Source organism: Mytilus trossulus, chromosome 14, assembly GCF_036588685.1.
Source record: "Mytilus trossulus isolate FHL-02 chromosome 14, PNRI_Mtr1.1.1.hap1, whole genome shotgun sequence".
Taxonomy (NCBI): domain Eukaryota; kingdom Metazoa; phylum Mollusca; class Bivalvia; order Mytilida; family Mytilidae; genus Mytilus; species Mytilus trossulus.
The window spans coordinates 1,109,264-1,124,996 of record NC_086386.1 but is presented as its reverse complement, the minus strand read 5'-3'; the positions used below and the strand labels follow the sequence as shown (position 1 = coordinate 1,124,996).

The 15,733-nt window shown below is 30.9% G+C and overlaps 1 protein-coding gene across 14 annotated transcripts in view; it reads left to right on the top strand.

Annotated features, from left to right (window-relative positions):
• Positions 1 to 15,733, top strand: part of LOC134696131 (cyclin-dependent kinase-like 5) — a 43,380-nt gene extending 27,647 nt beyond the window's left edge. For 8 of the 14 annotated variants that reach the window (XM_063557752.1, XM_063557753.1, XM_063557758.1 and 5 more), the window contains 7 exons: positions 1,138 to 1,263; positions 2,057 to 2,168; positions 2,703 to 2,837; positions 8,346 to 8,481; positions 9,459 to 9,543; positions 10,381 to 10,608; positions 11,453 to 15,733. In XM_063557752.1, the coding sequence (XP_063413822.1) occupies positions 1,138 to 1,263; positions 2,057 to 2,168; positions 2,703 to 2,837; positions 8,346 to 8,481; positions 9,459 to 9,543; positions 10,381 to 10,608; positions 11,453 to 11,740 (1,110 nt within the window). In that variant the 3' untranslated portion in view covers positions 11,741 to 15,733. Of the gene's footprint in view, positions 1 to 1,137; positions 1,264 to 2,056; positions 2,169 to 2,702; positions 2,838 to 3,932; positions 3,984 to 5,833; positions 5,858 to 8,345; positions 8,482 to 9,458; positions 9,544 to 10,380; positions 10,609 to 11,452 lie in introns of all 14 variants that reach the window. The other 6 variants (XM_063557759.1, XM_063557766.1, XR_010102901.1 and 3 more) reach the window with 5 other exon arrangements.

Here is a 15,733-nt window from a genome sequence, read left to right as displayed (position 1 = left end):
CTGTCCATCCGTTCGTTGTTCTTAACAAATTGTGTCCGCTCTACCTCTCGAGAACCGTTAATATTTCATACTTTATACTTGGTGGGTCATAATATATTGAAGGCATAATTCTAAAAATATGTGACAAATATCAATTGGGCAGCACCTTTAAACATATTGTTCAAACATCAATCCATATATCCAGAAGTCACCTTAGAGTAGTCAACAATTAGTTCACATCGTGCAGTCATATCATTATTATACTATGAAAGTAAAATGAGAATATTTATCAGTTTTAACTTAAAATCTTAGATTGAAATCACACATGAAACTATGTAATAACTTCAAATAATGCTTCATATCAGATTATCCATACAACTTATTTACCCCACATTATTGACAGCGGGGCCCACAGAGATGGCTTCCATCTCAATGATATCTAGTTATTCCACAATTTCTGTTTCTGTATTTTACATTTCATAGTTTTTAAAATTTATTGATATGTTCATTTAGTCAGGTTCTTTTTTTTCTTTTTTTTTTTCTTTTTCTTAACATGTACAATCGATGCAGATGGATTGAACTATAAGAAAAGTCTTCCATGTTAACATACCAGATTGACAATACATGTTAAATATTGAAATAGGCATAACATATTAATACTTTTGTTGAGTCTCTTAATTTTTTAAGATTTTCTGGGTTACAGATGCTTGAATAGCTAACCTTTCAAGAGGTTTTAGACATTCTGTTTGCTATTATTATTTATCAAATCTAGATATGAACAATTATCATCAAGGTACATAAATGGGATTGTCTTATCGCTTTCTTATAGACTCAAAAGTCCCCATACTGATATATCGACAGATAGAATATAAAAGACAGATACTGATAAAAAAAATTGATCAGGTCTCCCTTATAATTAAGATACAATAAAAAAAACCATGGTAAAACCAAATTCATTCACATTGATCAGTATCAAAACCCAAAAATATCTAACAAGTACAGCCACAATCATATCTAACAAGTACAGCCACAATCATCTAAGATTTTACTCGCCAGAGAGAGCTGGAATTTTAGTCCTCAACAATTCATAATTTTAAAACAAAATTTTTATGAAAATGATTAGATTTTGGAAATATTAACATTTATTTTCTGTTTCAGTTCTTAGACAAAGCTATGCAAGAAGAACTCCAAAGAATAAAGTCAAGTACATTAGGTCGTAAGAAGGAGAAACCACACCAGGGATCCTTTATACAGACAATTACAGACAGATTATCTGATGCTAAAGTAATTACATGTTTATCACAAAGGAAAACTCTCTTTCCTTAATTCTTTTAAAAAGAGATGAATATTTACTCTTTTCATGGTACATTCTTCAGCATGACATTGTTGTCATATGATATGAAGCATATATATCGCAAAGAGACAGTTTAAAACAAACTGAGATACATACAAAGTTTACTAGATTACACAAATTAATAGTGTTTCTTTTTCATGAATATCTATAAGTTCTTTTTACAATGTATATTATGTATAGATGGTGTCTATTAGTTTTTCTTACATGGCGAATGATGTCATTGGACAATGGGAGATAACTCAGACATTCCTTAAAGTATTTAGTGTTGCTTAAAACACCAATCTGAATTTGTTCTCTTATGAATGAGTTATATCGGTTAATCAAGTTAACCCAATGACAATCAGTCTAAACAACTCCATGAAACAATCAGTTCTTACTGTGCATAACAAGGTCAACATACTGACATAAAAAAATTAAAAGGAAAATTCAGGAATTTGAAAGATTTACAAATTTTAAGTTTATACTGTACAATGAAAAAAATCTTTGCACTCAGTCCTAAATAGAACTTAGTTATTTTTTTACACAACTGTGTCTCCACAACATATATAGAGCCATTGTCCTAACTACATACAATAATTATGAATGATTTGCAGTGTAGTGAGAGTTTGTTTTGCTAGGTGTTGAAGGTCTCACATTGACTTTGAGATAAAGAACAGCAAGGGTTTCCAACTACCCCTTATAGTTTAATTTGCCTCCAATACTGATTTTTACATTTGACTTCAGCTACAGAACCAAGACACCAACATACAACAGTCCAAGTATAGAGAGAGTAGCTTTATAAACTATGGAGGAAATGGGATGCAGGTCAACAAACGTAGCAGGAACCAGTACTATGGTAGGTTGGGGGAGGAAACCAGTTCAACTGGGAAAATTATCTTTGTTTGTCCCGTTTGAATTTATTGAAAACCTTAACTAATTTATTTCCTAGATTATTTCGCTCATGATTTATATGATTTAATTGCTACTTTTCTAGTGCCATATATAGATATTATTAGTTCCTGTATAACAAGTAATTTCCAGTCACATTATTCCTGAATAATACTAATGAAATAAGGATGTCTGACACATTTATTGATATAAACCAACATAATTCCTGAATAATACTAATGAAATAAGGATGTCTTACACATTTATTGATATAAACCAACAGGTCACCTTTATGTTATTAATTTGTAAGTAATATTTTCAGAGGTTCTGAGAACCTTACTTTTTTTTTAAAGAGACAGTATTTAAATTAATAAACTATTGTAGTTATGAAGTCCAAATGAAGCCAACTGCAACAATTGCAGTCCCTTGTTTTCATTACAAAAACATAGAAATCTAATCTACTAAGAGAAACTGATTTCACTATTTCTTCTTGTATTAATAGACGACAACCTTCAGCAAGCTCGTGAAATTCTTATAATGAAAAATGTTCAGAATATCCAGACAGCTCGAGGTACACAGCCTGCAGTGTCTATAAAACAAATCCAGCCTCCTGCTCTTAACAGATCTAAAACACTAGGTTTAATTTTATAATACATTTTGTGTCAGCTTGGTGAATGGCTAGCTTGAAAGTCACAATGTAAAGAGTGTATTTGTTTTAACTCCAATGTCAGCTTGGTGAATGGCTAGCTACAGAGATACATTTGAGTCAATGTGCATGTTCAATTCACAAGCTAAAAGGGTTCACTTCATTTAACCTTTAATGGCAGTTTGACCTCATGTCTGGGATTTGTCAGTTATTCAAACATCTTCCCCACTGGATTTTTCAATTCAATTTTGGTATATCAAAGGTAATGGCAGTCATGGCCAAAATTCTACAAAATTGTAAATTTTAAGTAGTTATGTGGTAACTTTCAAACTTTAATAGGTGTGACTATTGTTAAGAATGTAAAGATCTATCTTTTATTCAATTTATAAATTATCTCTAAAGAAATTATAGTCCTTAAAATTTTCCTACTTATTTTTGTGGTTTTGCCTTCAACTTGAAAACTTTTAATACATATAGAAAGACTAGAATCAAGAAAGTGATTGGCTATTCCAAATATTAAAAATACCAATGTGACTTAAACCATAAGTTCAGACATGTTATTGAAGTTGATACACTTGAATCATGATTTTATAAAAATCAGTGTGTTTTGCTTATTATTTTGATTAATTTAAAAGATAGTCATAAACTGTAAACAGTAAACACAAAAAGTCATTAAAGAAGATCTAAAAAAATACTAAAGAACTAAACCATCTTTTGTTCTAATAATTAACCTTAACTCTTAACTTATTATCTTGAAAACTTTTGATTTAAAGATAGACAAACTTTTAATACTAAAATTAATCAGCAATGCCATATCTACAATTAAGTTACATAACCTGAACTGTGTAGCCATGCATTTGTTGACAAGGACCTTGTCTATAAAGGTCTGTCACAGATCTTATTGAAAGGGACTGAAACTTATATATTCTGAGGACCAATCATTGTCAGGGATTGTTTCACAGCTTCTACACAAGATTTCACATGAAGTTAGACGTGCACATATTTAATAGGTGATATGTTTATTTAGATGGGAGTGTAACATGAAGTTAGACGTACACATATTTAATAGGTGATATGTTTATTTAGATGGGAGTGTAACAATGAGGGAATATACTTCACCAAGAAGTCCAACACCAGGTATAAGAAATGTTTGTTCACAACAATGACTTCTTCAAAGAGAATAGTAGTATACTTTATAAATCATATTGTATCAAGTAGTATACTTTATAAATCATATTGTATTAAGATGTCAATAATTTTCAATATCAGACAATGCCTAATCTGTTCCTCTTTATTTGTCTTTCAATTAAAGATTTGACCTTTCAATTAAAGATTTGACCTTTCAATTGAAGATTTGACCTTTCAGTAACATCCCTATTTCAGAATGATTAAAAGAAGTCATGTTGTGGTCTGTTTTATGCACAGTATTGAACTGAAATTCTTCACTCTTTTTCTTTTTTGTTCTACTCTCTGTTTTTGTGCAGTTAGGAACATTGGATTATGGGATAGATCACATGACATACATTTAGTAAAATAGATATTATGTGATTTTGCTTTGTAGATTTGCTTTATTGAAACTTAGAAATCTTTTTATCAGATATAAATATTTTTGTTTAGATTTTCAGGACTGTTTCCAAATAAATATATATACATTGTGCCATAATAATTGAAGTTTATGAATTAATTCAATTCCTTATCAATGAGTGAATAAGAATAAGTTGTTTACTTTTTGGATTTACAACAGGCAGACTGTTTTTCATTAACTGTATTTTACTATACACATGTCAAAGCTTGTCTGCTTTAGTTCCTAATGTATTAATGTGTGTACACATGAGTTGGTTGTTTGTGGTTCATTGTATTAACTTGTGTACACAAGAGTTGGTGGTTCTAGCTAATACTGTATTAACTTGTGTACACAAGAGTCGGTGGTTCAAGTTAATACTGTATGAACTTGTGTACACAAGAGCTGGTTGTTCAAGTAAATACCTTTGGAACACACAAGTTGGTTGTTCTAGTTAATACTGTATGAACTTGTGTACACATGGGTTGATTGTTCAAGTTTCACTGTATGAACTTGTGTACATAAGAGTTGGTGGTTCAAGTTAATACTGTATCAACTTGTGTACACAAGAGTTGGTGGTTCAAGTTAATACTGTATCAACTTGTGTACACAAAAGGTGGTGGTTCAAGTTTCACTGTATGAACTTGTGTACACATGGGTTGATTGTACAAGTAAATACCTTTGGAACACACAAGTTGGTTGTTCTAGTTAATAATGTATGAACTTGTGTACACAAGAGTTGGTTGTTCAAACTTCAGTGTATGAACTTGTGTACACCTGTATTGGTTGTTCAAGTTTCAATGTATGAACATGTGTACACAAGAGTTGGTTGATCAAACTTCACTGTATGAACTTGTGTACACCTGTATTGGTTGGTCAAGTTTCAATGTATGAACATGTGTACACAAGAGTTGGTTGATCAAACTTCACTGTATGAACTTGTGTACACCTGTATTGGTTGTTCAAGTTTCAATGTATGAACATGTGTACACAAGAGTTGGTTGATCAAACTTCACTGTATGAACTTGTGTACACCTGTATTGGTTGTTCAAGTTTCAATGTATGAACATGTGTACACAAGAGTTTATTGTTCAAGTATCACCATATTAACTTGTGAACACCTGAGTTGATTATTCAAGTTTCGTTGTATGAACAGACAAGTTGTTTAACACTTGTTGTGTAAATAATTGTCCAATTTAACCACATTGTTACTAGTGTTAATAGGAGTTAAGTGCTCAAGTAACTAACATACTACTTTTAATGTTCTTTTGCTAACATATGTTGATTGTTTACTAAACTTAAATTTATCAATTAGAGCTAGTTTTTTTAGTAATCCTGAGTTACATGTGTTAACAAAGACCTGGGTTATATCAATGATTAACATATCAAACATAAATTATCACAGTAGTTTATTTGGTAATTTCAGGATCTGTAACACTTAGCATTGTGGGTAAATATGAAATGTATCTAAGGAAAGAGGGAGAAACTATTGAATGATGACTTACAATCAGTTATTGGAAGTGGGGATAATTAATTTAACACTATTGCCAGGGAGAATTAATTTAACAATACTGCCAGGGAGAATTAATTTAACACTATTGTCTGGGAGAATCTAATATTCTGTTTCTTGGATACATCCCTTATATTTTTAGAAGTTCTCTTTACTATATATATAATATATGGCACATTTCTATCTGTTAAATTTGAATTTTATCTTTATATTGAGAATGCTCAATGTTCACCCTTTTATAAAGTTACTTGTCTTTTTGTAAGTCAGTTTTACAGACTTAGAGCCATTATAATCCTGGTACCTTTGATAACTATTTGGCCCTTATATAAAAGTTTGAGCTGCATATGGGCATTTAAGAAAGAAAGTTGAAACATAATTCATAGCACTACTGATTCTGATACTTAGTAATCCTTAATTTAGAGTTCTATGGTGTTAATGTTTATATGTTTGTCTGATATCAATTTTCTAATGTTCAAGGCTTAGTGTAATGTAAAAGGTCAATCCTCTGATGTTAAAGGTTACTTTGTATGTCAGAGTTCAATTTTCTGATGTTCAAGGCTAAGTGTAATGTAAAAGGTCAATCCTCTAATGTTAAAGGTTACTTTGTATGTCAGAGTTCAATTTTCTGATGTTCAAGGCTAAGTGTAATGTAAAAGGTCAATCCTCTAATGTTAAAGGTTACTTTGTATGTCAGAGTTCAATTTCCTGATGTTCAAGGCCAAGTGTAATGTAAAAGGTCAATTCTCTGATGTTAAAGGTTACTTTGTATGTCAGAGTTCAATTTTCTGATGTTCAAGGCTAAGTGTAATGTAAAAGGTCAATCCTCTGATGTTAAAGGTTACTTTGTATGTCAGAGTTCAATTTCCTGATGTTCAAGGCTAAGTGTAATGTAAAAGGTCAATCCTCTGATGTTAAAGGTTACTTTGTATGTCAGAGTTCAATTTTCTGATGTTCAAGGCTAAGTGTAATGTAAAAGGTCAATCCTCTGATGTTAAAGGTTACTTTGTATGTCAGAGTTCAATTTCCTGATGTTCAAGGCTAAGTGTAATGTAAAAGGTCAATCCTCTGATGTTAAAGGTTACTTTGTATGTCAGAGTTCAATTTTCTGATGTTCAAGGCTAAGTGTAATGTAAAAGGTCAATCCTCTAATGTTAAAGGTTACTTTGTATGTCAGAGTTCAATTTTCTGATGTTCAAGGCTAAGTGTAATGTAAAAGGTCAATCCTCTGATGTTAAAGGTTACTTTGTATGTCAGAGTTCAATTTTCTGATTTGAAAGGTTACTTTAATGTAAGCGTTCAAACAACAACAATTAATTTGTAGATTTTTGTTTTCTTTATTTCCAGTTAGATCTTTAAGCTATTTACCTACAGTCAGTACTAGAAGAGAAATTTTAAGTGATTACAATAAAATGTAGTAGTCTAATTATATATTTACTGTATGATGCACTCTCCAACCTTGATGTTGATGCTTTGCTTTAGTAGATAAGAAATACTTTGACATGGCCAGACTCTGTTATCCTGCACCACATATTGATAGAAGCTTTGTAGAATTAGGAGTGACCATTTATTACTCCCTGCATTAAAGGAATTACATAAATATTGTTTTTCTATGATAGATAACCTTTTATAACTATGATGTTTCTGGAAATACAAGAACTAACATTTAAAACCATATTGATTTATAATACTGTAAACAGAATATGAGGATCTAATGCTGTACAATATATCAATGAGAGATCAATACTATTTTACACTATTTATGTTATGTTTTTGTATAGCATCCATACTTATCAGTTTAGAACATTGACAGACAAACTGTATTTCCCATGCTATATGTTAATTAGTAAATATTCATTAAAGTAATTAGTTGTACAACTGTAGAAAGAATATCCAGATATATTATATATGCATGTACTTTATAGGACAAATGTTATTCTTAAGCAAGAAATCAGATTACTGAAATCTTTGCAGGAGTTTATATTATCCCTATTTAATTTTGGCTTAAATATAGGGGTAAAAAGGGGCAAACTTTGATCTTTTTTGTGGGAGGGGTGAGAAGATTTGACATCAGACATGCCACCCTTTTCACAGATTTAGAATTTATTTCAAATTTCATGGCCCTTTTCATATAAATTATGAAATTTGAAAAAAAAGTAACCTATTGCATCAGCTTTTCACCCATTACATAATAAGGGAGGCCCCATCAAGCTTTACTGCATGATTTATACTAGATTAGATGATACATAAGTGTAACACAGGGTTTACCAATTGATAATATTTTGTTGCTGTTGAATTTCATATTATGATAGTCATATACAACTTGTAATTTTGATATATATATATATTGCTAGTATGTAATACACAGATATGTTCCGTATGTTTCTCCTAGTTTTTATAAGGCTTCATAAGAGTTTATTGTTTGTTCTAGATATTGGTTTCCACCGAGAACCAACCAATCAGGCAGTTCAAGCTAGAGCACATACCAAGTACATGAACCTGAACCCTGAACCAGTGACATCACAGACTACCTATAATAATAGACCGTATGGGCAAGAGACTTCATGGTAGATATTAACACAACTTACATATAGATATAAGGAGATGGGGTGGTATGAGTGTCAATGAGACAACTATCCATCCAAGTCACAATTTGTAAAAAGTAAACCATTATAGGTCAATGTACGACCTTCAACATGGGCCTTGGCTCAGGATGAACAGCAATCTATAAAGGGCCCCAAAAAATGACTAAAGTTAAACCATTGAAACAGGAAAACCAATCGTCTATAATCTATATAAAAAATATTGAGGGTTCCACAGAACCCTATGTCTATACTTAAATTCCTGTTAGTTGCAGGGTCAACAAAAATGGGGAAAAAGTTATCAAACATTTTCCTCTGGATACTATCTTGTGATTGTAAGTAGCTTCTGTGTAATATTGGTAAAAATCCAGGATAGTTTATGAATCTAAATAATGTTTTAAAAACTTTAACTGCAGACTGTGTGTAATGTTAACTGGAAGAAAAACTAAGTCATTTTATAAGTAATATATGGAAAAATAGGAAATATATATTTTTACAAAATTTCCTTCCAGATTCTAGTTTTTGATCAAAAACAAGCATCTGTCCAAGATTAGTTCAAATCCAGGATTGTTTAAGAAAGTAATCAAAATTTAAAAAACTGTTTACTGGCAGAAAAAAGTCCATTTAAAAGTAATATACAGATTTTTTTATATTTTTTTTTCAATAAATTTACTTCTGGATACTATCTTATGATCATAAACAAGCTTCTATCCAAGTTTGGTAGAAATCCAGGATAGTTTAAGAAAGTTATTAGAATTTAAAAAAGACTTTAACGACAGAGTGAATATTTGTGGATGCCGAGGCTGATGCTGATGACAATGAGGCTATGTCTCATGTATGTGACAAAAGTTACAGGCTCGCAAAAAACAATTAATCACACAGGTAAATAGCATAGCTAATTTAATATCATGACAGAAAGGCAAATTTTACATTGTCAACTATTTACCAATGTTTATTTTTAGGCGACCTATTGAGAACACAGAACTACAGTCAGGTTCTGTCATGCATCAACTCGCAAAGAAAAAAAAGAAAAAGAAATTTTTACAGGTATTTATTTTCCCTCTTTCTACAACAAACACTTCTGAATAAAATAATGCAACGACTAAAAACACAAGTAAGTAAGTAAGTAAGTAAATTTTATTTAGAGTCGGCATAGATATACATAATAACAAGAAAAACATGAGCTCTGGTGAGCTCTTTAACCGACTAACACAAATAAAAACTGAATGCTCAAGACTTAGAAAAGGAAGTATAAAAAATAACAAGATAAACACGGGGGATCTTTTTACAAAAAATCCTAGATAAAAATTGATTATAAATTTTACTGGAATCTTTATGATTTTAAGTATTTTTGTGAAATTCATCACAATTTAAATCTTAGGATGTATCAGCAATTCTTGTAATTGTAAAGTTATCTTGTTGTCTGTGACAGGCCTCTTTAGCTTTCTTGACCTAAACATACCAGAAGTAATTATTGGGAGAACTTTGTGTCCCATATTTTCATTTGATGGTCTATAATCTTTAAGATGTCACTTTACCATATCAGATGAGCATTTGACAACTGCTTTCTCTTCAGTAACGCTTCAGAAAATATTATTTAAGAAACATATAGTGTCTGGAGTAAAAATGGAGATAAATGATTCTGAAGTTTATATAAATCTGAATTTTATACTTTGAAATGAACATGTGCATTGAATTTGGTTTTGTGCATTAGAACTGATAGTGTTCAAATGAGTTTGTTATTAAGGAAAGTCACTGTTTCTTAATGTTTGGGAAGATTTCCCCCCCTTGGCTTTACTAGTTAAAGGAGAAGGAGATAGGTTACGAGAACATAAAACAATTCTCTAGCTTTCTGTAGACTGTATATGTGTTTTGATTTTACAGATACTAGCCAATGATAACATGGGAAGAGTAACTCCAACCAGTCGCTTTAATCCGTCACGGACAACAAGTCGGATAGATTTTGAGCAGATGGATGAGGATTCATGTGAGGCTCAGATATCTGCCAGAGAACCTCTACAAAATAGAGATTACATGTCTAAGGATATGTATGAAAGTAAATACGGCAAACAAATATCACTACGGAAACGAACAAAGACACCAATAGATAAGGTGAGGATTAAGGCTCATAGTGATAAACCTTATATATGAGGACACAAACAAATTCTGATTATCTATTTAATTTTAAAAAGATATTATTTTAAAATTAGAATTCTAGTATTCTTCATAATTTTACTGGCATTCTTGATTTGTAAAAATGTTTATATCAAACATTTTACATTAGATGCTAACAAAAATTGATAAAAGTCTTGTTCAGATTGAAAGATATTTCAGTACTAGAAGTGGGGGCTATATTGCATACACTTTATGTCAAGCCATCAAACAAATATTTACTTGAAAACTTTCTGAGATTTTACAGTCCTAAAGGACAGTATGAATTCATATTGAATTGTTTTTAATTTTTCAATATGTTGAAGGAACTAAACACATTTTGTCACAAATTTCTTCAGTACTTTTGATCAGATTGATTTCATATTAGTCAGCAGTTTTGAAAGTGATGAGTTGGAACATGAGGGGGCTTTTCAAATCTAATGTGTGTTTGAGTATCCATAACAGGTTTAGAGGAGCTAAAATGTTGGTGTGCACATCAAGAAGTGACTGACCATTTTTCTTGATGTAGTGTCTTAATTGGCCGTTTCAGAATCTAAAGCATCATGGGTAATTTCATTGTTCGTACCCCAAAGTTAAAATAACGTTACGTCATTGGTTGAATTTCCATTGTTTATAACGTTTTAAACCAATCAAAACGCTTTGGTGTACGCTTTTGAAAATATTACCCAGGATGCATTAAATTCTGAAAGGCGAATTGATAATTACTGTTTTAATATTGGTATAAATTTACTAAAAGTCAACCACCAATGATAATATTTATAATGAATTATTCTTATACTTACAGAATCCTCGATTACAACCATTACAAAAATCATCTGGAGTTCATCTACTACATCTAAATACCCATCAATCAACATTGACAGGGATGGACCAAGTTTGGCATCACAATAAATCTGAATCAGACACACGCCTTACAGGGGTGGACCTTAGACCTGGTTGGTTATCTAGGCCTGGGTCTGTGTTAGACGATAATCAGGACTATTACTCACCACGAGAACCAGGGGAATTAAGACCTTTAAAAAGTGGAAAGGGCAAACCACACATCGATTATAGGGGCAGGGACAACACATAAATGTTCATCATATGTTTTGTAGGAGAGTGAATGTTCAGCAAGGACAAATGATGGAAGAAAGGCTGTTTCAAGTCACCTTTTCATTGGTTCACTGAAGGGAATAAAGTCACCTTTTCATTGGGTCACTGAAGGGAATAACGTCACCTTTTCATTGGTTCACTGAAAGAAATATTAGTAAGATCCAATAAAATTGTTCTTGTTAAAGCCTGACCCAATTTACAAAATTTTAAGAGAAATAAAACAACCTGATTCAAATTTTCAATATAAAACCTCACAAAATTCTTATGGAAAATTTTCAAGCTATCTTTCATTTGGATATGATCAAGCTGGTTTCCATTTGGAGATGGTCAAGCTATCTTCGGGTTGGGGATGGTCAAGATCTATCTTCCATTAAGAGATGGTCAAGCTGTCTTCCAATGAGAGATGGTCAAGTTATTTTCCATTAGGAATATGATTCAAACAATCTTAAGTATTATGATACTTTATTACAAACAACTTATATTGAGATTATAAAAGAAAGAATCAAAGTTTTAACAAAAAATGAGAAATATTTGCCTCTTTTTATGACCTTCAGTTTTTGGACTTGTAACAGCCTTTACTGTATGATAGTATTGAAGTGATCCTAGACTGATGTTTGGAGGGAGAATATCATTTCTATAATTAATTATATATTACCAAAGTATATTGTAATAATATTGTCAAATCAAGTGGCTTGATACAGATTACAAAAGAATGTAGGGAATTGGGATCCCTACATAAATATGTAACAAAACAGAACACATCTGGTATACACTTTTATATACATATCAATACTTTTATATACTAGTATTTATTTTACTACATTCAATTTTGATTTGTATCAAACATTTGATTGAAATTTGAAATATGATGTCTACAATTGTCTGCATACCTGATGTCATGACTACCACTTGAACTAATGTATCAATGTAGAGGCTGTCGTTACATTACAGTGAAGTGGTTGTTTTTGCTCTCTGATCAAAACCTGATTGTGACTGTGAGATGGAGAAAAACAATTATAATGTTGTTCTCTTGCCCATCATAGCCAGAAATGAGTAGTGGTTTTGCTAGTTAATATTCATAATATGTAAATGAGAATTGTACCACGTGATAGAAGTTTGAACTTGACTGGCTTGATAGGCTTGATATCATTAAAATCTTTGAAACACGGATATCATAAGTTGCCCGTCACAGAGTCCTTATTTACAATCACTGATATTTCCGTAAAGTTGTCAGGCGGTCAAAATCAAAACAATGAACGCGAATTTAGTGAATTTTCAATGCTTTCGTGAGTTTATTTCTCTTGAAATAGTGACATTTTAATTTTACGTGGGAACCTAAAGTTCAACGACTATACATACAAGTTTGGACTTGCTTATTCTTTGGAAATTCAAGTTTCAAATTTCACACCGGCAACCTGTTTTTGTAAAGACCTTGTAAGCCAATTTTCAACACGAATTTTGCAAATTTAACGTTTCAGCCATTTTAGACTGTATTTTACACTGCAATGTTAAAGGCCCCTCGCTTCGATTATTAGAATAGCTCAGGAACCTGTATTTTTGCAACAGCAGTCATTATGTTTCGTTTAAATGGTGAATATTGTTGTGTATATTCATTTTCTGCCCCGGCAACCTGTCTATCACTTAAATTAAAATAATAACAGACATTTTTTAAAAATTCCCTATCACTTTAATGTAATTTCCGTGACCCGTATCCGATTTCTTTAGTATAATATTCAAAAAAGCAAAGGGGCGTAGATTTCTGGATATGTGAGATGTGATTTAGTGTCATAAACTTATACACCGTATTCTTTTCTTTTTGTTATCTTAAGAGCATAACCACTTCATGATTTAAATAAAAGTACATGTATCTCCAAAGAATGAAACTTCAAGTGATCTTATACTTATAAAATATCTTATTTTATCTTTTTTTTAGTCGCAAAATCTCCTAAACAAAGATTAGAAGAAGTGGAGACATTTTATTTAAGATTATTAAAAGAGAGTTATTTAAATAATGAAAGTGCTATTTATGTTGAGCTATCTGTAGAATTAGTGATAATGTTATGAAGTGCTCAAAGCCAAAATCATCTCTCCTCTTGATAAAAAATTGATTTCATAATGTAGTAGTGGAGTTTCATTATTCTAACAATGGAAAATTTGGAATATGTTGATCCTAGGATATGGCCAGGGTTTTGAAGCCTTTAGGTCCATTTTATCAACGTTGAACGACAGCATCTCCAAGCTGTGCTTGTTTTTAAATCCAATGATGTTCGTTTTAAAGAAATTGTTTTAATATATCATCAATTTGTGGCTATTGAAATTGATCTATTTAAGAACCAAATTGTGGCCATTTTGATAAACAGGTACATTATAAAAGTTGAAATTATCCCCACATTGGGTGATGATTTGACCATCATTATGACTATTTTGACCTTAGACAGTTATTATGACAGATCATCACTGTTTTGACTTAACCCAGCTCCATATGGTGAAATGATTTTCTGTGACATGACTATTATTGTGACTGTTTTGACCTTACCCAGTTATTATGTTGGACCATCATGTATGCAGATAATTGATACAGATATATGAATTGTGTTCATTTTATTTCATTATTGCTGCTTTAAATTGTATCTTGTGATATCTATACAACATATAGAAGTGTTTTGATAATAGTACCTAATAGACATATGTGATATAGAATTTATACATTTTATATTTTGTTTTATCATATCAAGTTGTTGCTTTTATTTATTTGTAAAATGGCCATGAATTTTATTGTTTTATAAGTTTCCACATTCTAATAGACTAGATCATAATTTAAATGTTTGTAATTTTTTAAACCAAACTTAGGGACAAACTTTAAGCAGCATCATTTTGAAGATTCACTCCATATATGAATCATGTTTGACATATTAATAGTCCCAAATCAAATAATATTTTCACTATAGCTGACCAACTTTAAACTTATTTAAGGTCATCTGATGATGAGGAAAAGTGATACAATATGTTTTGAAACAGTTCACTGCATACAAGATCTAATTGATTTCAAGGTCATTCCTGGAAATATATTAATATGTAATGCAAGTCATTTATTGTTTCTTTTAAGTTATGGACTGTTGAGCTTGACATATTGTTAAGCCACCTGCCTTGTTGCAGACGGTATGTTGCTCTCAAGATGTCATCCTTGGGATACTGTCTAATTAAAACAATAACCCACATCTTCATTTACATGTTAATTTACGGTTAATCTTATGTTTCAAAGATTCATGATTCATATATGGACATATGCTTCTAAAAGACTCTAACTTAACATTGGTAACAAGCATTATATTTACACACAGTATACTCAGTTTTGGGAACTTTCAGTATTATAATTTATATGTATGTGATTCTACCTCAGTTAAAAGGATCCATTGCTTTAATATTATCTTAAGACTTAGAACTTAGTGATATAGCATTTTACAACTTATTTAAAAGGAGATTAATCTGAAAAAAATATTATTCTTGAATGAATTTAACTCAGGTTCTGATTCTGTTTCATATGAGATTTTAGTAATACATTTCTACAAGTACTTTTTCCTATAATTTTATGTTTTTTACTCAGTTACACATATCACTTTAAACCTTGAAACATCTGTTTACTCTTTCTTACACTTTGACAACTCTAATATTTTTTTAGCATTTTCCATGTATTATCATTTATGTTTGTTGATCTGATTCTCTATGTATATTATGGTAATCTCTATTTGTATGACAGTAAATCTGATAGTTTTGACTATTAGTACAACTTTAAGTTTCTATGTACAGTCAAGAGACTATAACCTTGAAAAATATGTCTTTTCTAGATTTATCTATATGCTGCAACATTGTCCCTATACAAATGAGTATACATTTAAACCGTCCATAATTAAATATTTATGTGCCATTGTTATATTAAGGATGAAATAAATAAATTAAAATGATACTATTTGTT